The sequence below is a fragment of the Lycorma delicatula genome, chromosome 1 (assembly GCF_047948215.1).
Source record: "Lycorma delicatula isolate Av1 chromosome 1, ASM4794821v1, whole genome shotgun sequence".
NCBI lineage: Eukaryota > Metazoa > Arthropoda > Insecta > Hemiptera > Fulgoridae > Lycorma > Lycorma delicatula.
The window spans coordinates 94,338,232-94,362,427 of NC_134455.1; the positions used below are offsets into that span (position 1 = coordinate 94,338,232).

At 31.4% G+C, this 24,196-nt stretch overlaps 1 protein-coding gene across 1 annotated transcript in view; it reads left to right on the forward strand.

Annotated features, from left to right (window-relative positions):
- Nucleotides 1–24,196, forward strand: part of Dpp10 (Dipeptidyl peptidase 10) — a 302,886-nt gene that overhangs the window by 228,488 nt on the left and 50,202 nt on the right. Inside the window, exons 7-11 of the mRNA XM_075354128.1 lie at nucleotides 814–1,025; nucleotides 6,814–6,977; nucleotides 8,104–8,210; nucleotides 8,849–8,972; nucleotides 13,973–14,202. Coding sequence (XP_075210243.1) covers nucleotides 814–1,025; nucleotides 6,814–6,977; nucleotides 8,104–8,210; nucleotides 8,849–8,972; nucleotides 13,973–14,202 — 837 coding nt within the window. The remainder of the gene's footprint in view (nucleotides 1–813; nucleotides 1,026–6,813; nucleotides 6,978–8,103; nucleotides 8,211–8,848; nucleotides 8,973–13,972; nucleotides 14,203–24,196) is intronic.

The window sequence follows — 24,196 nt, forward strand, 5'->3', positions numbered from 1 at the left end:
TTTGCTGACTTGGTAGTGACTAATGAATCTACAGAAAACATGATTAATCAGTGTAAGTTTTTAATATCAAAGAAATATACATATAACCATAATAATGTAGCCAAAACACTCCATCAGAAGACAGCTCTGGCTATAAGCTTTCTTGTTGGATCTGCACTGTATATTCTCTGTATCTGTGAATATTCGACCAAGAATTAATTTTGATTATATTGTGTTGCCAAGACAAAAAAGCCCAATTACTGACCAACAAACAGGTGAGGTTACCTGACTCACTAATGTTATTCTGTTGGATTCTCACATCAACAGTAAGGATACTGTGAAGAAATACACAGATAGTGTAATGAAGTACAGAAATCACATAGTATGGTTTGGGTTTGGAAAAAATGGTAAGGTCAGTAATTGTTGAGCAAAGTTCTATATTTTCTCAAATAGTCATATCAGTATTTTTTTAGTCATAATTTCAGGCATATATTCCGTGAAATTATTTACCAGGTTTTATATATCTTTGTACAAAATTGTCTTTAAGATACTTACTATGAATACAGTCTATATTACAACTATTAGGATTAGCTTTAAATGCAGTTTTGAAACATTGTATTACATAGTATTGATGGCAATGAGAAAAATGGTTAAACTAACCTTAGCTCATGTAATATATAATGTTATGCCTTTACATTGCTAAATAGTTATTGGAGATGTATAGTTAGAGACTTTCTTGTAAATAATAATAGTAATTTAATTTATTATTGTGTGTTTTTTTTAAATGATGTTAAAACTAATGATATTTTTAATGATGAATCTATATATCTGAAGGGATTTGTTTCCACTGAGTGCAACGCCTGATGAAGAAGAACAACCCTATCTTCTGCATGCAGCTTGGACTCCTCGAGGGCATGCAATTCTTATGGTTTATAATTATGATATTTATTATAGACCAAATCCTCGAGGTAGACAATGTTTTCGAGTCACTTCTACAGCAGTCCCAGGAGTGATCAGCAATGGAGCTCCAGATTGGTTGTATGAAGGTAATTCCTCAATTTTGTTTGTATAAGATAGTCATGGTTAAAAATATCCTAGAGGGTGGTTGCTTTTACCAGAATATTTTAGCCTTCAGATGTAATTTGACACAAATTTTTAATTTTAGCTGTGAAAATAGTAAATTGAGCTTTAGCTGTGTTCAATTAATTCCTTTTGATTATCTTCAATTGATACTGAAGTATACTTTAAAAAATCATGAATGATGATTTTAGTTTTTAGAATTTCAGAAATTGATGATAGCTACAATATTGTATTTGTAAATTTAGAAATATAAATTTATTAATATGTGATTAAGGCTATTTTAAATGTAATAGTTATCAATTATAGTTTGCTGTATGTTTTATTTAATTGTATTATATAGCACTATTTCTCTGCTCTGCAGTGAACAGAGTGAATATCATTTGAATGATAGAATACCACTTACATTTCAGTAAGTTTATCATGCTGATCTATAACAATATAACTGGGAATGAAAAGCAACTTCATTTCTTTCTTTTTCAAGTAATTGATGCCATCTGTTATCAAAACTCTCATGGCATTCTCAAAATATTATTCCAGACCTAAGCAAAATAGTCATACCATGTTATCCTAAACAATAAAAATTTATCTTTGAGATCCAACCTACTTGCTTATCAATTTGATCACCTGGGCATTGAAAACAGCAATTTTGCATAAGAAAATTTCTCTAAAATCAGCTGGTCATTTGTGTCTGTTAAACAATCCATTTGTGAAGTCATTAGTTAATAATTAATAATTTTAAATATACATTAAAAAATGATAATGAGCATCTCATACCCCATGCAATACATATTCCTTAATTACAGTTGAATGTCAAAAGACTAATGATGGAGTTTTTCGTTCAGCTTTAAAAATGCCAAAAATTCAGAAGTTCCTCTAAAAACATAACAGAGGCTTTAAAGAACTCCACAATAAAGATAGGCGATGAACCAGTTAGACATTAGGTTAATTTTTTTCAATCTTCAATTTCCCATTATAATAAAGACCATGCACCAAATCCTTTGATAGCAATTTGTCCTTCACATTTATGCACAAATATGTCACACCCAAAATCCTCAAAATAAGTGTTCCTACAGAAAATAATATACAGTGATATTTTCACTAAAAAGAATGAATATATCAATTGTATATCTAGGCCATTAAGTGTATGAGGAATTATATGATGAAATTCATGCATAAAAAACCTCAGGCTGCTTGTGAGCACTGCAATAAATGGTAAGGCTGCTCAGTAACAACAAAAGTCTAGGAAAATATATATCAAGCAAAAAGAAAAAAGAAGAAAATGAGGAGTGTAATATACAACGTAGATATGGATATTGCAAGACTTGGAATGTTTAAATTGTCAACATTGAGGCAGAATAAGTACACAATGAAAGCTTTGTTCTCATAAGGAAAGGCAAAATCATGGCATTTTAAGCCATTTGCAACTGCATGACATAAAGGTACTTTTGGCTAGAACAAGGAATGAACTTATAAGCTATTTTTGCCAGAGCTTGCTGATTAAAAGAAAGATTAAATAAATAATTCTGTAACTTGATAAGTGTTTGACCCAGAACAAGAATTTTTTTTTGAATTTTTTTCAGAATAAAATTCTTTACAGATTTGGTCAAAAAATTTTATTTGTTTCTGCCACTTTAACAAAGTTATTTTAAATCAAACCTAAAGCATTGTTTTGTGACAATTATTTGCATTTTTATAATAATTTTCACAAAAATTTTTAGATAAGTTTTGGGACTGACTTTATTAAAATTTTCAGATCAAAAATCACATGTATTGATCAAATTTACCCCTTAATCTAAGTTTTAAGAATTTCACTATGGCTTCATTTTGCTACTAGGCAAAAATCAAATGAAATTTCAAGCTGGATTCATGTTTACACAAAATGTTTTTCTTTATTTTCAATTGTAGAACATGTTCTGAAATTTTTCCCTTTTCTTCATGAGACACTATAATAAAAAAAGAAAAAAAAAGTGTGTGTGTGTGTGTGTGTACAGAATAATAATAATGGAAAAACAAGTAAAGCGATGCATTCTTTTAAATTACATAACAAAGAGTAAAAAAGAATCATGTTTATTATAAACTGCGAACAAAGATACTTCCAAGTGAAAAATGGAAAAGGAAATAAATAGAATAAGAATAGTGCCTTGCAGTGAAATAAGAATTTATAATGAAATGGTAAAGACAGCTGGACAAGTAGGAATATGTTGGTTAATGTGGGACATAAAAATCATGTTGAGTAAAAGCAAATATTAAAAGAATTGCCAAAAAGTAATATTATCTCTGTCCATAGAAAAGATGCTAAATGAAATACTATGTAATTTACAGAGAAGTTATACTGATACTCTTAGAAACACACTGAAAGTCTTAAAAACTGAAAGTCTTAGAACAGGTATTTGAAGAAAAGTAAGAGAAAAAGTATACTATCAGTTGAAGAAACAATTATATGGGTATTGGAGGCGATGGCTTACAGTTTACTTGATCTTTACCATCAGCATTGATTGAGAAATGTTGGGAGTATGAGAAAGACTATGTAACCTTATAATGAAAGCGTACAACAGTGTTTTCAGAAGAAAAGTATAGACAGCACTAAGGAGGAAATTTCTGTTTCCACAGATTATAGAAATGTACAAGAATTGTAAAAGCAGATTAAGGATCATAGGGAAAGAGAGAGTTTTGTAGTGGAAACTGTACTTAATACAACGTGGTATATACTCTAATCTTTGTTAATTATCATTGTTATTGATGAGATTCATAAAAATTTGACTAAGAAAATAGGAAGCCAAGAAATGATTGTTCCATGGTTATATTTTTATAACATTCTTATTTTTGGTAAAAATGAAGCTATTGCCTAAAATCATCTTTGTTTCAGTGGAAGAAAAAGGAAAGTCAGACATATAATTAAGAGTAAGGAAATATAATGCATTCGACAACATTTATGGCAAATATATCATGCAGAAGAGCCTGAAAAACTGGCATGGTGGTGTGCGAATAGGAGGCCAGGGTAAAACTAATTTAAGGTTTGCTGATGATACAGCTCAGTTTGCAGGCTCTGAAGTTGAAATGAAGAAAATCCTCTATCGATTTCAGAAAGAAAGTGAGACAATAGGGCTGAAATTAAAGGCCAGAAAAATAAAAGTTATGATTTTAGACAGGGCCAACAATCTTTCAGTCAGTGATGTGCTATGTGATTTCAAAAAGGTAGATCATTTTGTATATTTAAGATCCACAATAGACAAAGAAAGGGCCTCATCGGCAAAAATACGAAGAAGAATTATCTTGGCGAAGGAGGTGCTTTCGAAGTTGACAGCTATTTGGAAGGATAGGGCAATTGCAAAGAATACAAAGGTGAAAGTGATTCAGACAGTAGTCCTCCCAGTGATCGTGTAAGGCGTTGAGACCTAGACCATCAAGATAGAAGTCAGGAAAAGACACATTTGAAATGTGGGCTTACAGAAGAATTCTCCACGTCACATGGACCGGAAAAAAAATGAACAACTCGATTAAAAACAAGCTGGGTATACAAAAGAGGTTGTCCGCAATATGCTTCCAGTGAATCCTCCTCTTTTTTGGCCATATAGTTCATGGGCTCAGTGAAAATCTTGAGAAGTTAGTCATACAAGGAAAAATCAAGAGTAGCAGGTAATGTGGAAGAGTGCCGAAAAGATGGCTGTATCAAATGGATGAGGCAACTGTAAAAAAGTTAGGCACATTTATTCGAACGATAAAGGACCGTGAGCTATGGTGGGAAATTATCAGCAGGACATGAATTGGGACACCAGGTTTCAGGTATGAAAGGAATGATCACTAAGGATGATGGAAATATAAAAATGTTGATAAAGACAAGGAATGTTCAAAGTGGAAGAAATAGTTAGCACTAGAAATTATTAAAAATAATAAATTTTTAATGGATGAATAACTGAGAAGGGAATATAAGTTGTGAAATTAGTGGTAGAGTGCAGATGGCAGGATGATTTTATCAAAGCATTGGAAATTTATTAATTTGCCAATGTAACATAAGAGTATCATAAGTTACTATGCATTGTTTGGGCCCAAGATTCAAAACTATTTGGTGATTATAATAACAGAAGACAGTAAAGTAAAAGTGGTTAAGATGAAGTTTTTCATTAACATGGTAGGAAAATTAAGAAGTGATCAAACAAGAATCTTATGTTTATGTTTTGGAAAAATAAATATAGTCAGATATACCAAATCAGTTAATAGTAGTATAATATATTAATATTTATTTAATTATTTAAGGTTATTGCAGGTGTTTGAGCCCAGATAAAGTTATGATGATGGCATTTGCAGCATGTGAAGAAGAATGTCCAGACTGACCTGGATTCAAATCCTGCATATTCTGGATGAACGACTTCCATTAGCATTTTACCACAAAGATTGGCTTTGCAACAGTCAAATTTTTTTTAATGGTGAACCTATCGTTTTTTGTTTGTTTATTCAAAAAGTAACTGCTCTTCTTAATAAGTTCTGTTGTATATGGTTTATACTTTTGCTTAAACATTCAAACATCTATGAAATTTTAATTTCATTGCCCTTAAGCTATGCTAGTTGACATACCTGATGCAGTTCCATCCAGATTGAAATTTTTCTTGTCTTCTAGGTAAATGTATGAATATCTTTATTGTTTCATACAAATTCACAGGTATTCATTTTATCATGGTTGCTGTAACAGTTTCATTTGAAAAGTTGCTCAGGAATATGTTGGCAGTTGTTTAAATGAAAAATTTCTGACTGGCAAATATCTAATAGATATTCATAGGTAACTTTGAGCTAGAGTTACTCATAATAAGAAACTTGCAAACAAAAAAGAACTAAGACCACCAAAAAACACCTTTCCTTAAAACCTAACTAACCTAACTGACACATCATTAATAATATTTTCATGTACATTATATCACCTACTAAAAAATCCATATCAACTGACATTAGTGGAATAAACAAAATAAATACGAGTGAACAAAATAAATACTTTCAGAAAAACATTTGCTATTTGTGTGAGGTGAACTTATTTCAATATTAATTTATGAAATAAAACATTTTTCAATAAAGTTAAACAACTTGATCAACATAAGTAAAGAATAATAAATAAAGTAGGATGACACTTACCTTATTTTATCATTTATACAAAAATATTTTCCAAAATTTCTTGCATCCTCAGTTGTAATTAATTTTTTTAAATTCTTCACATCAAATTACATACTATACATAAACATTATGAAGAATAATAAAAATATTTTTGTAAAAAAACAATAAAACATTAAAATGTTTTAAAATATAAATTTGACGTGAACAATCTAAAAAAATGGATTACAACTGAGGATGTGAGAAATTTGCAAAATTTGAAAAACAGTTGTCTACTTTTATACATTTTTTTTGTATTCTCAAATAGCCACAAGAATTGTCTTGTCTCAAAAATGAGCAAGTGAAACTGGATATGATCTACTGCCAGACTGTCCTTAGTCTGCATAATCTCAAAATAAAATGAATAAACATTGCCCAATTAATTGTGTCTGCTGTTTTATCTAGAAGCAGAGAAAAGAGAAAGATTTTTGATCAACTTATTATCCTGGAATTAAAATATAAAGAATTCCAGGATACATGAATACATAAATTATTTTCACTATAATGATCAGAACAGTAAATCAATAGCTTACTGAAATGTTATGTATTCTTTTCACATGTTTGTGTAATGCATCTCATTACACTTATTACACTACCACTGATTATAAACTTTTGTAGAGGAAATTTTGAGCGACAATAAAGCACTATGGATGTCTGAAGAGAGTCAAATGCTTCTTTATGCAAGTTTCAATGACACAATGGTTCAAGAATTAAGATTTCCATGGTATGGCATAGACCGTCAACAGCTGTACCCAGACATGCGAAGTCTTCGATATCCTAAGGTAAGCCAGAAAACAGTGGAAATTAATTTTTAAAGTGTGGGTGATAATTTTTACAGTGATATATTCTTGGCATTGCATGTACAATAATTTGATGAATAATTATTTAAAATTTTATCGTACTTAGTACTAATATACTATAGTTATGCTTCTAATAGAATTACACAAGAACAAACCTGACAAGTATAATTTATTTTTGTTGTTTCTACAACAAGTTGTGATATAGAAAAATCAAATTTACCTTCAAATGTTACAGCTTTCAGAAAACTAATTTTTTTAATTCTATAAACTACTTTTAATAGTGGATCCAAAAACCATTTAATTTCAATTATTTGAAAGTTGTTTTAAATGAATGTGTTGTAAGGTGAGTAACATTTTCAAGAAGGTGACAATTTAAAAATGGTCCTTTTATATAAGGATTCGATTTCATCTCCAATTCATCTTACTTTTGTTTTCTACCGCTTTTAAATAGAATTTACCTTTTTAGTCATTTACATATCTTATTGGAAAAAATAACTTTAAAAAAAATCAGGGCAAATTAGTCTCAAGTATTTTCCATCTGAATTTTTTTAAGAATGTGACATGACATATAAAACACCCAAGCTAGAAAAGGCACTAGTGAGAGTTTCTTTTTATTGTGATATTCATTATAAAAAATATCACAATTTATTGTTCACCATTAAATGTTATGGTGAACCAAGTGAAGGTGTTAGTTACAGGGCTGAATATGATCTGGCTTTTTAATGGTTTGGCTTGTTGTTTCTGGACTACATTATATTCTAATTTAATATCATTTGCTTATAATAGCTAACCAAATGATGAAGGCATAATTATTGCATTGTAGAATGGATGATTAATGTTTGTTGTTAGGTTTATGATTTAAATAATAAATGTTTCTCGCAAAAAAAAAATTATAATTGAATTGATTTTATAGTTTAAGTACAGTATAAGATAATTGGAGTTCTATTGATGCCAACTTCCAGAAGCTGGCATAAGAGTCCTATAATCTATTTTAAGAATTCTATAATAAAAATTCTAAAAAAATACAAGCATAAGAATTCTACAATCTATTTTAAAATATTGCTCAGATTTTTTACTTCAGATAAGTATTTTTTTTTCTTTTTTGCAGCCATCTACTCAGAATCCAGTAGTAACATTATACGTTGCAGATCTTGCCGATCCAAAGAATATACGCACAAGGGATCTAAAACCACCTATGGCATTAGGACAAACAACGTAAGTTTCATTATTTTGTAATAGGATTTATACATATTTGAAAAAAAATTAATGTATTTTTATTTATATATTTTTTAATGTATTATATACACATGGCTTACGGGAATTTATACAATAATTCATGTTACTTTCTCTCAATTCTACATACACAAGCAGGATAAGCCATAGAGAGCAAAATCAGAAGAGCTGGAAAAATGAGAATAACAAATAAGTTATTTTTGTTAAAAATTATTTTACTCTGAAAAAGAAGGAATTTTTCAATGAAAATTCCTTCATTTTTGAGGAGAGCCAATTCCCATTACATTATATCTCCAGTAGTTTATTTCTTAACTTCATTCTGATGGAATGTAGATTAGAAAATCACATTAAAAAAAATCTCTCCTACTTGCCCTTGCATGAAAACTTTTTTGTGCATAATTCTTTGGTAGTCAAAAAACTAATGAACATTGACTCAGCTTAACTCTTGACTTGACATTCTTTGTTGGTTGTGTTGACAACAAACTCTTATACACAGAGGAGTAAAGAATACAATATTATCTCTGTAGAACATAAATTTACTTAAAAAAGTATAATTTATAAAGACACTATTTTGCTTTGTATTGTTTAAATTTTATGTTGAAATTATTTCTCTTGTTTAGGGATTATTACTTTTGTGGAGTGACTTGGGTAAGCTCGACTGAGGTCTCAGTAATATGGCTAAACAGAGCTCAAAATGTTTCCATGGTGACAATCTGTAAGTCACCAATGTGGTTTTGTCAAGAGGTAATGTATAAAAATACTTAAAAATTATTTCTTATTGCCTCTTTTACATTTTAATAAGTAATTATAATTACTGTTTCATTAATTAATTAATACCAATTTTATTTTGCGTTTCTTCACGTCTAAAAAAAAAAAAGATGTACTATATGAAAAAAAAGCATACTTACATATTGACAAAATGCATATATTTATATGTAAACAAAATAATAAACATAATGACTAAGAGGCCTAGCTGCCAAACTCACATTCTCCACCCTTTTCTGAAAATGATGTTTTAACAGAATCTTATAATTTGTGTTGAAATCTACATTTCTTTAACGTCACTATAAAGCAAAATTAACACTACCCCATTTAAAAATAAATGTAAAAACTGGATTACCATCACAAAACTCACATTCTTCTTAATGTGTGGCTGCAAAAACTTACGTTCTCCTCTCCAGCCAATGAGAGGCTTCGACTTTGGTCACATGACATTAGCTGTTTTCAGCACACCTGTTGTTCAGGATAATGGTGTTTCAAGTTTAAAATATTTGTTTTTCATCTTATTTGTTATAGTTTTCTCTTGTTCTTTGTGAAAATGGATTTAAGTGTAAGACCAGCAAATTTTCTTAATAATGAATTAATCAGGAAAAAGATTCCTTTTTCCAAAAGATTTAACCTTTCTTTTGACTATGAAAATCAACCTCTTCCCAAACTACCCAGCCAGTCTAGTTATTACAGTAGGCAGGTATATTTAAACAACTTTTGTGTCATTAAAGGGGCACTTAAAATGTAAGCTTAGAAAAGAAAATATCAGCTTATGTTTGGACAGAAAATGAATATAGTAAAGAATAACAGTAACCAAGTTACTGCTTTGGTTGAGGGCAAAACTAATTATAAAGTCAAAGGTGATGAATTAATGTATGCAAGAAGCATTACAAAGTGAGAAAAGTATGAAAATGTAAGTACCAGAAGTCATTCCTAAAGGTTAATCATGTAAAAAAAACAAGACATAGATAGCCTTATAAGAAATCACTATGGAGAACGAAACTCTGTACTTTTTCAAACATGTTTTGGATGGACCAGAACTTGAAGTTCCACTGAATGGTGAGGAAGAATGCCATGTTACAGAAGAAGTCTCTGCTTTTCAAATATTAACATTCTTGTAAAAAAGCTCCTGTAGTAGTAATTAATAAACAGTTTACTTCGTTATAGTACAATGATTTTTTTTTACTCACATCATTTAAATGTTTTTATTTCTATGTAATTTGATCACTTTTCTTGTTTGAAAGGTTCCCACTTTCTATCAAAACTGTCACTCTTCAACTTCCTGTATTGCAAGACATACATCTCCAAACATAAGGAGCAAAATTCTCGTTCGCCAACATATAATGTTTATTTTCTCCTTTTTGAAGCAAGTTTGTGTTATTAATGTGTAGCTAAACATTACTTCCTAATACAACCCACTCAATAAATTTTAAAAATGTCACAATATGTTCTTTTTTAAGATTTTAAACATTTTTATTTGTTTCCCTAAAATTTTATATAAAGTGGACAATGTGAGTTTTGCAGTTAGGGACTAACTGCATAAAGTTCTTTTATGCCATAAAGTATATATTTGACATGCAGGTATGCATATGCACATCTTTGAGTCAAGCATGTCTGTTTGTATTTATTCGAGAACCACAAGAAAAATCTTCATGAAACTTCCAGCAACTAAATATAGATATTTAAAAGTAGCTAATTCTTTACTGAAAAAGATATGACCTATCTAATGAATTTGAAGCTACTAAAATTTTTATGCAAAATAATAAATTTAAGTAGGTTAACATTTAAAATTTAAGGAAGAACAAAGGGCTGTATTCAAAGATTTTCTTAATCTTATTTATCAAGTTTTAATATTGCATTTAAATAAACAAGAACAATAACCTGTGATCTATGTTATATCTTTTTTTAAATTAAATTTTAAAATTTAAGTTTTTCTTTATTTTTTAAAAAAGAAATTCCCATCTTTCTCAATTTATTAATTTGAATACAAATTTGCATTTATTTATTTATATCTTAAAAGATGATAGTGACCACATTTTATTTATCTGATAGATAGAAAAGACATAATGGAAGTAATGGTACTTTTTTCATCTTCATAAAGATTCAAAAATATCTTTGTTTCCATTGAAAAGAATAGTTGTTTCTTTGAGAAATAAGTTATTCACAAATAGGTGTTCTAATTAGTTCAGGAAAGAAAATTTAGAAAAAAATTTTCAAAATGAAGATTATCAGTATTGCAATAAAAAACTGTATTTATTGCTATTTTTAAGTATAAGATAAATACTATTGAAAGGTATTATTAACTTTAATGAACTTATAACTGCAATTAGTAACCTATAAAAAATAAACAGCATATTATAAACAGAATATCATAAAAATGTTATATTTACACATAGACACAAATAGTGTGAATCTTTAAAATAATGATATGCAAGTCTATAATAATAAAAAAAAAATAATAATAATATATGAGTATGTGTTCAGTGTTCTTTAATCCTTAAGAAGTCAATGAATTTAATACAATTTGAAATACATAGAAATAAGAATGTAGAAGCTTCTTATTCGATAGCTAGAGAAATTTCAAGTTAAAGTATCAAAATAATATCAATTCTTTTTATTTTTGGGTGTGGAATATATTTCCTTGCTTAAAAAAAAAAAAATATGTAATTGAAGTTTGATCTGAAAATCTATACTTATAAAAATAATGTTTTTTTTTTTACCTCCTTGTCTACAGTTAAGTATTGCTTCAGTGAATGCATTCCTAACATTTTCACACATGCAAATCATTCATCTCATCCTCTGAAGCAATACTTAACTGTGAACCCGAAAAAAATGAAATTAATGATTTATTTGCTCAAGCTAGACTATATAAACAATAATGTTGTAATGTTAATAAGTGGTGCATTATAAAATTCTCCAAAATAAGTATGGTATATTACAACTTCCTCTCTCCCCTTCTTCAACACTAATCTGGTTCCATTTAATTTGTCAGATATTAAGAAAATTTAAATCTCTGAGAAAATACATTTTATATAAACTGTTTCTTGATAGATATAACAAACAGCTTACTTGAAAAAAATTATTAATGAAAATATCATAATCATGCAAGAATAACAAGCATCCTATCCTAGGCTTAATGCAGAAAATGAAGTGTGAAGTGGTTTCCCCTTGTCTTCTTCACTGAAACTAATATAATATTGTGCATCAGATGCTAAATTCATTCTAATTTAAGAAATAATCAGTCCTTCAAGTTACAATTTCACTTTGTTCACAAAAGCAAGTAACTGTGCCCTTCATTACTCTTAAAATAAGATACTATGCCCCTTGCACAGTTCAGCTGTTTTATTTTGATTATTGCTACCTAAATTAATATCTTTGTTATTGATTTATCCTAATGTATGATACTTGCCATGGATAGAAGTATTGTAATTATATTTTAACAAACAAAGTTGCTTGTTATAAAAAAATGCATCCCTTGAAATATAATTAAATACAGAGTGATTCAAAGAAACGGGAAATTTTGAAAGTTGTGTTGGTAGCCGTGGGCAATTGGTACCACTTGATAAGTGGCGCCAGCCTCTCTAACCTAACCTGCCATTTAGTTGTCATGGATCCTTGGAGTGGTGCGCAACATGCATTTGCTATCAAAGCGTTTTAAAAAAACAATGACAGTGTGGAGGGAGCGCGTAGAGAATTTTGCCGTCATTTTAATCTGGGACGGCACGACCGTGTTCCATCAGCACATGCAATTAAAACATGGATGTCTAATTTTGAGGAAACTGGTTCAGCAATGAAAAAGAAACCTCCAGGCCGTGAGCGAACCGTCCGTACACCACAGAATGTTCAAGCTTTACAAGATGCTGTCACACGAAGTCCACATCGGTCAATCTGTCGTCTCTCAGCATCTTTACAATTGCATAGTTCAAGTGTTCGAAGAATGTTAGTGAAGGACTTGCAATACCATCCATACAAGTTGCAGATCGTCCAGGAACTGAAACCGAACGATGCAGTTGTGCGAGAAAAATTCTGTAATATAATGCTTCAGAAGATAAATGATAACGAAGAGTTTGCTCACGAACTGTGGATGTCAGACAAAGTGCATTTCCACCTCAGTGGATTTGTTAATAAGCAAAATTTCAGATACTGGGCACAAGAAAATCCTACGCAGCTACACCAGCGTCCGTTGCACAGCCAGAAAGTGGCTGTGTGGTGTGCTATGTCATCTTACAGTGTTATAGCCCCTTATTTTTTTGAGGATGACAACGGTCTTGCGATTACAATGACGTCGGCTCGTTACGTAGCCATACTTGAAACCTTTGTTGTGGAACAACAAAAGGATTTCCACCAATTCTTAACACAGTCTGGTTTCAACAAGACGGAGCAACGTCACATACTGCATGAATATTGATGGCAGCTGTACGCTGATTGTTTGGACAACGTGTCATTTCATGAAATGGTGATGGCCTCCCAGATCGCCTGATCTCTCAGCTTGCGATTACTTTTTGTGGGGTCACCTTAAAAGCAAAGTGTTCCACAGTAGACCTGCTACAATGGAAGAACTGAAGGCAAAGATCCGAGAATCATTGTGGAAATTCCAGTTGAGATGTTACATCAAACCATGCGCCAAACAATTTAACGAAGAGACTTCGTGAGTGTTTACACTCACGTAGTGAAGAAGAGAAGAGGAGGTCACCTGGAAGATGTCCTTTAAAAAATAAACTAAAATGTATGTATCCTAAAATGGCAAAATTTGTACAATTACATGAAATAAAATTCATTTTCTAAAAAAAATTTTTCATTAACGTTATTTAATTTTTTTAATTTCCTGTTTCTTTGAATCATCCTGTACTTTTATATGAACTTACTCACTTTATCTGTACGTTATAATAAATATAATCATAATCAGAGGTAGAAACATTTAGGATGGTTAAAAATTGTAAAAGTTATAAAATTAATCTTGATTTCTTTTATTTTAGACACAAAGAGTCAATGGTGATGGAAGAAGCTGGGTTGATCCTCCAAGCACTCCTATATTTAGTCCAAATGGAAATATTTACCTAACATTAGCTCCAGTTCGTGATGGTACAGCTGGTTTCTACCGTCACATTATCCATGTTAATATTCCCAAGAAACGAATGTTGCCCCTGACCCATGGCACATTTGAAGTCAACAAGATTGTTGGATGGGACCACACTAACCAACTTGTGTAAGTAAATTCTAAATTCTGGAAATAAGCTCTCATAAATACTTATGAATTTTATCAGAGATTTATCTTATTTATTGCCTCAGTGGTAGGAACAAGGAAAGTCAAATCTATTCAGATATTTTCTAAATATTTCTTTACAGATTTCTGTAATTCTTATAATTTAATATTTTAATAATTTAATTTCTTTTAACCACGAAAATATCAGGCTTATTGTTGAGCTAAAGATTTAAACTGTGTGAAAAGAATTTTCAATGAAAAATAAAACAAATGAATTTTAGTCAAGTCATTAGTAAAATAATAATTGCATGAGCTGAATAAGAATTGTATTTAGGGTATATGTATGTATGTATGTTTGTTCGACCGAGCAGCTCAACAGCCAATCCAATTTAGATGCATGATCTCACTTTAGAATCCTTATGTTAGCAGGAGTGTCATAGGCTAGATAAATATATATATATATATATATATATATATATATATATATATATATATTTTTTCTTTTTACCTCTGGGACCACTGTTAGGAATTGCTTCAGAAGATGAAATGAATGTTTTGTAGCATGTGAAAATGCCATGCCTGACCGAAATTCGAACCCATGACCTCCAGATGAAAGGCCAAGATGCTACCACTCATACCATGGAGGCTGGCAGATAAATATAGCTGAGTTTGAACTGAATGATTCAAATCAATCAAATGAATAATATTACAAAAGTAATAAAATAAAATTTAAAAATATTAAATAAATTAAAAAAATTTCTATTTAATAAAAATCTCTGTTTAACAATAACACTAGTCAACAAAAAAAAAGTTTTTTGTGTATCTGGAATCGTACATGGTGATTTATCTAATTCTGGGGTGCTGAATTCAAAACTGTTATCAGAATAGGTGTAATACATGACGTTTTTAGATACATGTGATTTATTTACCAATAAATGAAAAATCACTGTGAAATCAATATTTAAAAAAATTATTTTTATCTTTATTCATTTAAAATTTATTTAAATCAACTAAGTTTTTATTTATTTAAACACAGATAAATTAAAATACATTATACAATTTTAAAATAACAGTTTCTAAAAGTCTAAATCATTGGAAATTAATTAAAATAACAGTTTTTTAAAGCTTGGATTCTGTCAGCTAAATTTGGGCTCTGTCAGCGATGAGCTGAGAGAGCCCAAATTTTCAGGAAAAAAGTCTAGATGGGAATGTAGGAAATGAAATTTCAATAATGTCATATATCCCAAGGATGTTTTCTTACAGCTTATTAACCAAAAAAACATAGTTTCCATCTTTTCTGTTGCCTAAAAACCCATCAACAACGTCTTTGAAGGACTTCCATGCAGCTAGTTCACATTCACTAAGTTTATTGACAAAAGTTGAGTCCTTAAGCAGTTTCTTGATTTGCGGACTGATAAATATACTGTCCTTCAGCTTACCATCACTCAATTTAGGAAAACTTATTTTTAAATGATTAAATCCTGGTCCATCCTTATCTAGTGCCTTTACAAAACTTTTCGTGAAACATTTTCACATGGCGGTATATCATTTCACCACTCCTAATTAATGATAAATACTTTACATTTTTTTCACCACCCACAGAGTTAAGCTGCAATGGCGAGTTCTTTACTTGGTAAGACTTAGCAAGTAAAACATCTATATCACGACTACCTGAAAGACAAGGAAAACAACAATATTTCGTAAAACCCTTGTAAACCAAGAAGTAATGTAACAACTCTCAGATCACTGCAAACATGCGACATATGTCCTTTGTATATTATTGCTTCTAATACTGATTCGATAGTTTTTGTTTTCTTGCTGTGTCAATAAAAAGACGCCATTCTTCAGGAATATGCTGAATTCCAAGTTCTTTCATCAGGCCATCGACATCAGTACAAACGCACAATGAATTTCTCATTCATGAATTTTTTTTTCTGCTGAAAGATTCCACTGTTCCAATCTAGTCCCCAGAAGTTCAGCCTGCTACTTAAGGCTGAACTAAGGTTAAATTTTAAATTGTGAACTAAGTCGTTAAGTTCAGATCGTTGAATTAAATGAGTAGATTTTTCATCAGATACAGAAAGAAATTCTTGTAACATTCTTTATCTGTCATCCTGTATCCTGTAACATCCAAATTCCTTGAACATCCTCTACATTATCTGTTTCATTTTCAGAATGTTCTTCTAGCAACATGGGTTAGATAGTGGTATAGGTACAGGTACTGCCTCTCTGTGTGGTACTGACTTTAGAGTGAGGGTACAACTGCATAGTTTATAAATTTTCTATTTTTGAACGAAAATTCAAATATATTTGTCATACAAAAGTAGTAGTGTGTGAAGTGATCTGTAGGTTCACACCAAATCATCGATCCAGCAAATGGTATGGTTTGTTATTCCCCCTTCAACCATTCAGTTAGAGTTACTGAGCACAATATGCAAATAATACGAGGTGCCCTGATTTTATCTTAATTCCCAAATGCATGATCAAAATAAATTTATAAGCAGTTTTTATCAATTCAGAAATAGTCTTTCTTTGAGATTAGGTGTAAATTTACCACAGACATAACAAACATTTTCTGGATGATTTGAACATACACAAACTTTTCCAGAAGCCATGTTGTAGCAAATAAAAATGAGAAAAATCACTTTGTATTGTAATGAATTTATGAAAACATAGCAAAACACTAATAACTCTGTGAAACACAACACACAGTATAGACATGTGAAGCTAGACTCTATAAGATTTTAAGCTTCGTAGTAGGCAGCAACAGATGTTTGTGTGATGTCATCTTAAGACATGTTTGTAAGTGTCTACTTCTCATGATACAATGTATTTATTTATATTTTTCTTTATTAAGCATGTATGCATATTGTTTAAAAGTAAAAATAAAAAACTATTCTTAATTGTAACAAGTAGGTAATCAAAATGACTTCATTAAAAAAGTTTTTACAAAATTACGATTTATGTAAAACCTTTATGTGGTTAACACTATTTCAGTAGCATATTTGAAATAAGCACCCAAATTACAGTGAGAAAAGTTGTGTAACATGTTAGATACAAATTTTGTGTTGATAATGAGCTTCTCATGGGGACTGCGTATGAGGCTTGAGTGGTGAGGTGATGTGAGCATGTTGTATGAAGCTAGACCAATCATCACCATCAACTGGTAACAAACGGGGTACCCCTGGGGCATTTTTTGGGAAGTGTAATGGGGTGCTCTTATAATATCTCTGCAAACAATCTTTCGATTTAAATTTAAATGTTATTTGCTAGTAAAATAAAAAATTACGATAGAACCAAACCAAAACAAAAAGTAACTGATATACTCAGAAAAATCAAGTTGCCTGCTCCACGCCGAGACCAGCTTGAGCCCGGTGAGCTCTCTCAAACGGTCATTGTAGAGTTTAATGACAGTGTGATTAAAGATAATGTTGTTGGCATCAGATTGAGGATCAAGCCCACTATTGTCGAATTTGATGCTTTAGGGGTTGGAACGGGAAATGCTGCCACTAATATTGTGGGCTGTGATGGTGTATAAACTACAAGGGACTGACTAATTTGACTCAGTACATTTAATACATTACACCTATAAGTTTTCGAATTGTATATTTTTCTCGATGATCACTAATTAGTATTAAATAATAAAACAAATACAAAAATAAAAAAAACATGACTGTCAAAAAAAAAAAAAAAATATTAAACTGAACTAAAAAAAAACAGTAAATCGAACTAAAAAAAAGAAAACAAGGTATGGAAATAAATTGTTGAGCAGTATTTAATTAAATAAAATAATTGGTGACCAACCAACTTTCAGACAGTTTTAATTTGTTTAAATGTATTTTTCATGTTGTAGAAATAGCAGACAGTTAAGGTTGTCTAATGATTAAGTTCTTACCAGGTCTTACATCGATAAGAAAATTTTGTCTTTTAACGAAAATATTTAAATGCAATCAGGAAGCTCTTTAATATTGAATAATTACTATACAGAGCTCTTTAATGTATGACAATTACTCTTCACAGCCCCCCCGACTACCAGTTCTGGAATTTGTTGCAGTTTTTACGAGACCGTTTCCCTCATAAATTGTCTGATGATTTATCAAATTGAAATTGTGTATGTATTTATATATGTAATATTTTTCTAATATATTTAATTTTATGTCATCTCTATTAATCTTTAATGTTTCTGAATTTCTGTTCATATCAGAAGTAGAATGTTTATTGTTTATTAGATGGTCTTCTCTTTTTCTGTTTAGCCTCTGGAACCACCATAAGGTATTACTTCAGAGGATGAATGTGGATGATATGTATGAATGTAAGTGAACTGTAGTCTTGTACAGTCTCAGGTTGACCATTCCTGAGATGTGTGGTTAATTGAAACCCAACCATCAAAGAGCACCGATATCCACGATGTAGTATTCAAATCTGTATAAAAATAACTGTCTTAGTAGGATTTGAATTTTAGAACTCTCAACTTCAAAATCACCTGATTTGTGAGGCTAAGTTAACCAACCCAGTGGGCTTTTTATTAGATGGTCTGCCATATTAGATAACGCTAATTTAATTTTTTTGTAATTTCTATAATGTTCAAGAAATTTAGTTTTAAAGGATCAATTTGGTTTTTCTACATAAATTACCATAAAAAAATCGTTACATTTAATTTTAAAAATTCCACACAGTTGTTTTTAAATTTAATAATTATTTTTGGTTTTTAAATATTATACAGTTATTAGGTTTGTATCTGATTTAACTATTTCTTTATTGTAAGTTTTAGTAATGTTTTCAATTTAATGTTATTAATGTACATTAATAGTATTATTAATGTATAAATACATATGTATATGTTTTCACTGTTTTGTGTCTATTATGTACTGGTTGTAAGACATTTTGTTATAGTGTATTGATAGTTGATTTTTAAAAAAATATTTTAATTTAAGTAGTATCAGCCTTGGTCTCATAAAATTAATACTTATACAAATATTATTAATAGAGCAATAAAATACACATTAACAAAGAAAAGTTAAGTAAATGAAATAAACATCATATAAATAATAAAATTGATTCATCATACCCATTTTCAACCACTATAAATTCTATGATTTGAATATTAAAATAAATACACATGCATGCGTATTTATTTACAATTTCTCCTTTGATCTTGTTATGCCAGAAACTTAACAGAAACATATTAGGCTCACAAAGATGGTTGAGGAGGATTTACACGTTTTACATTAAATATTTTTATGAAGTGCACTTATAGACTCATGTAAACATGTGCACAAACCTTGAAGAAATCCTACATTAAAAATATACCTAATTAAGAGGGTTATTTTTTTTCAAGGTCCGATCATTCATGAAATTAAAACCACAGTGAAAATAACAATTTTTTATTTGTAACAAGTACTTACAAAGTTATGCTATTTCTCTACATAGTCGCCCCTCCGATTTAGACATTTGTCGTAGCTAGGTACCAACTTTCCAATACCCTCGTCATAGGACGGAGCCACCTGTGTTTTCAGCCATGTTTCTACGCTGGTCTGCAGCTCGATGTCTGTGCCAAAATATTGTCCTCCTAGCCAGCGTTTCATTTGAGCAAAGAGGTGAAAATCAGATAGAGCCAAGTCCGAGCTGCATGGTAGGTGATCAAACACTTCCCAACGAAAATGCTGCTGGAGCTTCTTTGTTACACCTACAGTGTGCAGCCGAGCATTGTCATGGAGAAAGACAATGTCTGATGACAACATTCCTCTCCGCTTATTCTGAATTGCCCTTCGTAGATGTTGAAGTGTTACACAGTATGAAGCTGCAGTGATGGTCGTGCCACGTTCCATGAATTCCACCAAGAGAATGCCATTGCGGTCCCACAACACAGTAGTCGTACACTTTCTGTTGGAGAAGTTCTTTGATTTACTGGGAGAATGAGAATGAGAATGTTTGGATTGTTCTTTTGTTTCTTCAGTTTCGAAATGGACCCATGTCTCGTCCTCTGTGACAATTTTGTTCAAAAAATCATCTCCTCTCCTTCATTGTGGTAGAGCTGGAGAAACGTTAGGGAGGCATCCATTCTCATTGTTTTATGATGGTCGGACAGCATTTTGGGAACCCATCTCGCACACAGTTTAAGGTACTGAAGTCTCTCACTCACAATGGTGTAGAAAGCTGTCCTTGAAATTTCAGGAAACGAATCACTCAATACAGAAATTGTGAACCGACGATTCACAATTCTTCTGGATGAGGCAATTCTCGAATTGCCTCATCCACTCGCTCCAAACCGATGTCAACCGATGATCTCGTTAGATCATCGGTTGACACTCGCTTCCTTCCCTGACCGCCTGCATCTGTACGTCCTGCTTTAAAGTTCCTGCACCATTGTCGCACTTTGCTGTCACTCATTGAAGTTTCACCGTACACATTACTTATTAGTCGATGAATTTCAGCTGCATTACATTTTTGTGCGGGTTTTTATTTCGCGACCGATCGGACTTTGAAAAAAAACAACCCTCGTATACCATAGGGTAGAGTTGACATATGAGTACCACACACTAATTTTACGCTTATATTGGGGATATAGTAACACAGATAAAATTGTAGTTTAGTAGGAAGGAGTGAAAGTGTCCTGCAGAATATCCTCCAGATTGATTTATGCATTCTTAAAAAAATAAAATCAAATAAAACTTCAAACGAAAATATTTAAAGAAAAAAAGATAATTTTACTAATGTACTATTGCCTTTATACAACAAATATGTAAACAATTAAAGTAATATAAATAAAATAAATATACAGTAAACATGATATAGAACAAGAGAATAAAAAACTGAAAAAAATTATTAATTTCATTTGTCTAAAATTTTTATTTATTTTCAACTAGCTGACCCGGCGAACTTCGTACCGCTTAAGAGCCAATGAATGTCGTGTTAACTTTAGCTAAACTTAAATTAGTATTTATTAACATAAGTAGCTGACCCGTCAGACATTGTCCTTCATACCTATAATTATTCAATTCGAACAGGAATAAAAACTAAAAAAAAAATTTATTTCCAAAGCTTAATGTTTATTGTAATGTACAACAATATTCAATTTATTTTAGACCATTATGTATTTTTAGTTGCTTTATTGAGAAAAGTCTGACAATTCAAGTTTTGGATTAAATGCTATTTGTTGAAATGCTTTTGGATACACAATGTTTTTTTGTTTTTCCTTCTGGTGCGTACATAAATAAATCAGAAGGTTTTCCGACGCGTGAGCAGGCCACATACAGCTGTCCATGTGAGAAGCATGGATTTTCCAAATTCAGTCCACACACTTGTAGCGATTGTCCTTGTGCTTTGTTGATGGTCATTGCAAAGGTGAGTCGCACCGGAAACTGCAAACGTTTGAATTCGAATGGCATATCTATCTGTTGGAATCAGTGGGATGCGCGGCAACAGTACATTCGCCTTTAAAATTTTTCGTTTAAAATTGTAGCTTCGATTATGTTTTTAATTAGTTTTTTCACTGAAAGCCTCGTACCATTGCAGAGTTGTGGTGGATTGATGTTTCGTAGAAGTATGATAGGCACACCAATTTTCAGTGTTAGAAGGTGCTGTAACATGCCTGGTAAATCAAGTGAATTTAAAAATTCTGTTGGATAATTGACAACTTCCTCTTGATTCATTACAGTATCGATGGACTTGTACGTTGTCGTGTCGCCTAGGATTTTATTTTGAATGTTGAAATTGACTGTATTGACATCGTTGTTTTTGGCTGCTAATATAGCCCGTGCACTCAGCCATTGATGATTTCTGTAATTTTGTGCTATATTTGGGAAAACTTTGTCAATTAACACATCGGTGGTTGCTGTGATTTTACAGAAACTTGTTGGAAATGTGATGCATTGTGTTGATACATCGATGGCCATTTTCCCATTCCCAATATCCAACAATTGTTTTGCGAAACGATCAGCAGGTGCATCATTTTGTAGTTGTACACGCATATTGGTCTTCAAGTTCAATTTATGTACGTGTTGCCATAAAACTGATGATTTGAGACATGCATTGAGTTCATAAGCTGGTGTCGAACGTGATATTACTGGTAGAGTTTTTCGAAAATCATCAAACAATAAAATGATTGCGCCACCGAAGAGCAGTTGATTTCCTCTTAAATCTTTTAGTGTACGATCAAGTGCTTCTAATGCTTTTTTGTGCGCCATAGTACACTCGTCCCATATAATGAGTTTACACGTTTGGAGTATTTTACTCATTCCGGAATTTTTGGTGATATTGCATGTTGGTCTTTCAGTGATTTGGATATTCAACGACAGATGCAGTGCTGATTGCGCTGTTTGAACACCATCCAGAAGAGTTGCTGCAATGCCTGATGATACGATTGCCAGTGCAGTATCATTTCGTGATCATATGTTTGCCAAAATAAGTGAAATGAGAAAGGTTTTTCCTGTTCCTCCGGGGGCATCCAGTTAATACAATCCACTGCTTTTGCTTGTGATTGCATGCATAATTCTGTCATACGCTATGCATTCTTCTGGATCCAAATTTGGAAGATTCGTTTGAACAAATTTATTTAATTTGACGTCAAAGTGTGTTTCTCGTTGCAAATCACGATCGAAAGGCTGTTTGCGGATTTATTCGGCGCAGGCATTCCCAGTTGTACCAGTGCTTTCTTAACGATTGCCAAACACATGACCTCAATCGCAACCGATGCCTCATTATACACGTTTGGTGAAAATTGAATGTCTGGATTTTGATTCGTTGTACGCAAACGATGTAAAATGTCTTCACTCATGTTGTCTGTAATTTTCCCAAAGATCTTTCGGATTTGATGGGAAACACGTTGTCAATATTATCGCAAATAAAGTTCGTATTTGCTGTGGTCGAGCAGTAGTCGATCTGCGAGTTAAGTGTCCCAATGTGCATCGTTTTCAAGAAGATTTAATTCTTGGCAAGCTTCACGATATGTGGCCCAAACTTGGCCGTTCACTGTTCTCAATTGTTCGAAGGATGTCGGTCCACGTACTTTGATTAACAGTAATCGCAAGTAAAAGCATTCTGCATTGTTTGGATGAACAGTGTATAGACGGCCTAACGCGTTGGTCGAATATAAATTGGGATGTCCTTCAACTGTTTTGCCTTGTTTACGGCGTTCAAACTTTTTCGCTGATGCATTCCATGTGTAATATAATGGCTCTTCAGAGTAAAGTAGCGTCTTTGCAAATACATCTTCGCTGTACTGTGAGAAAAATGCAGTTAACGTTGTTAATGGTGGTGGCAATGCTAGTGTACGTACATTTTCTGTCCTGAAATACACGCACTGGCCATTTTCAAGGTGCACTGCCAAATGAACAACTGTTGGATGTCGTTCATGGATTGGAAATGATAAAATGCGCCATACTGCTTCATTACTACTGATGTAGCATCCCAGTTGATATTGATTGATTTCATGGATAGATCTAGTTGTTTTTCCGAAAGCAAAAACTGCCATATCGCTTCCTTTGTTGATGTATTTGCAAATTTACATGCCAATGAAAGATTGGCATGTAAAAAGCACCATCTATAAAAATATTTAAAACTTTGATTAGCCTCATGACAGTAGGTAGGCTAGTAGCAATATTTAACTATTTATAAAAATAAATAGTTGTAATTTACTTTCTGCTTAAATGTATATTGTAAATATTTTTTCTCTTTTCTTTGTATTAAACATTTTTCCAAACATCTCTGTTAAAATAAAGGAAACTATAAATATTGAATTAAAAACATAGTTAAGAAATTAAAATATGGAGAGGCATGTTTACATTCTCAGTAGTTGGAATAAATTTATCAGTTATAGAGCAGAGATCTGTGAAAAAAACATTTAACAGAGTGAAGAGGAAAGAAAATATTTATAAATTATTATTTATCATTACTCTAGACCACCTGATTATACCAATTTTTTCATAACATCTTACCACATCTTGTGAAATTGCAGTTAATTTTATCATTTGAATTTTTTTTTCTTATAGAAAGAGAT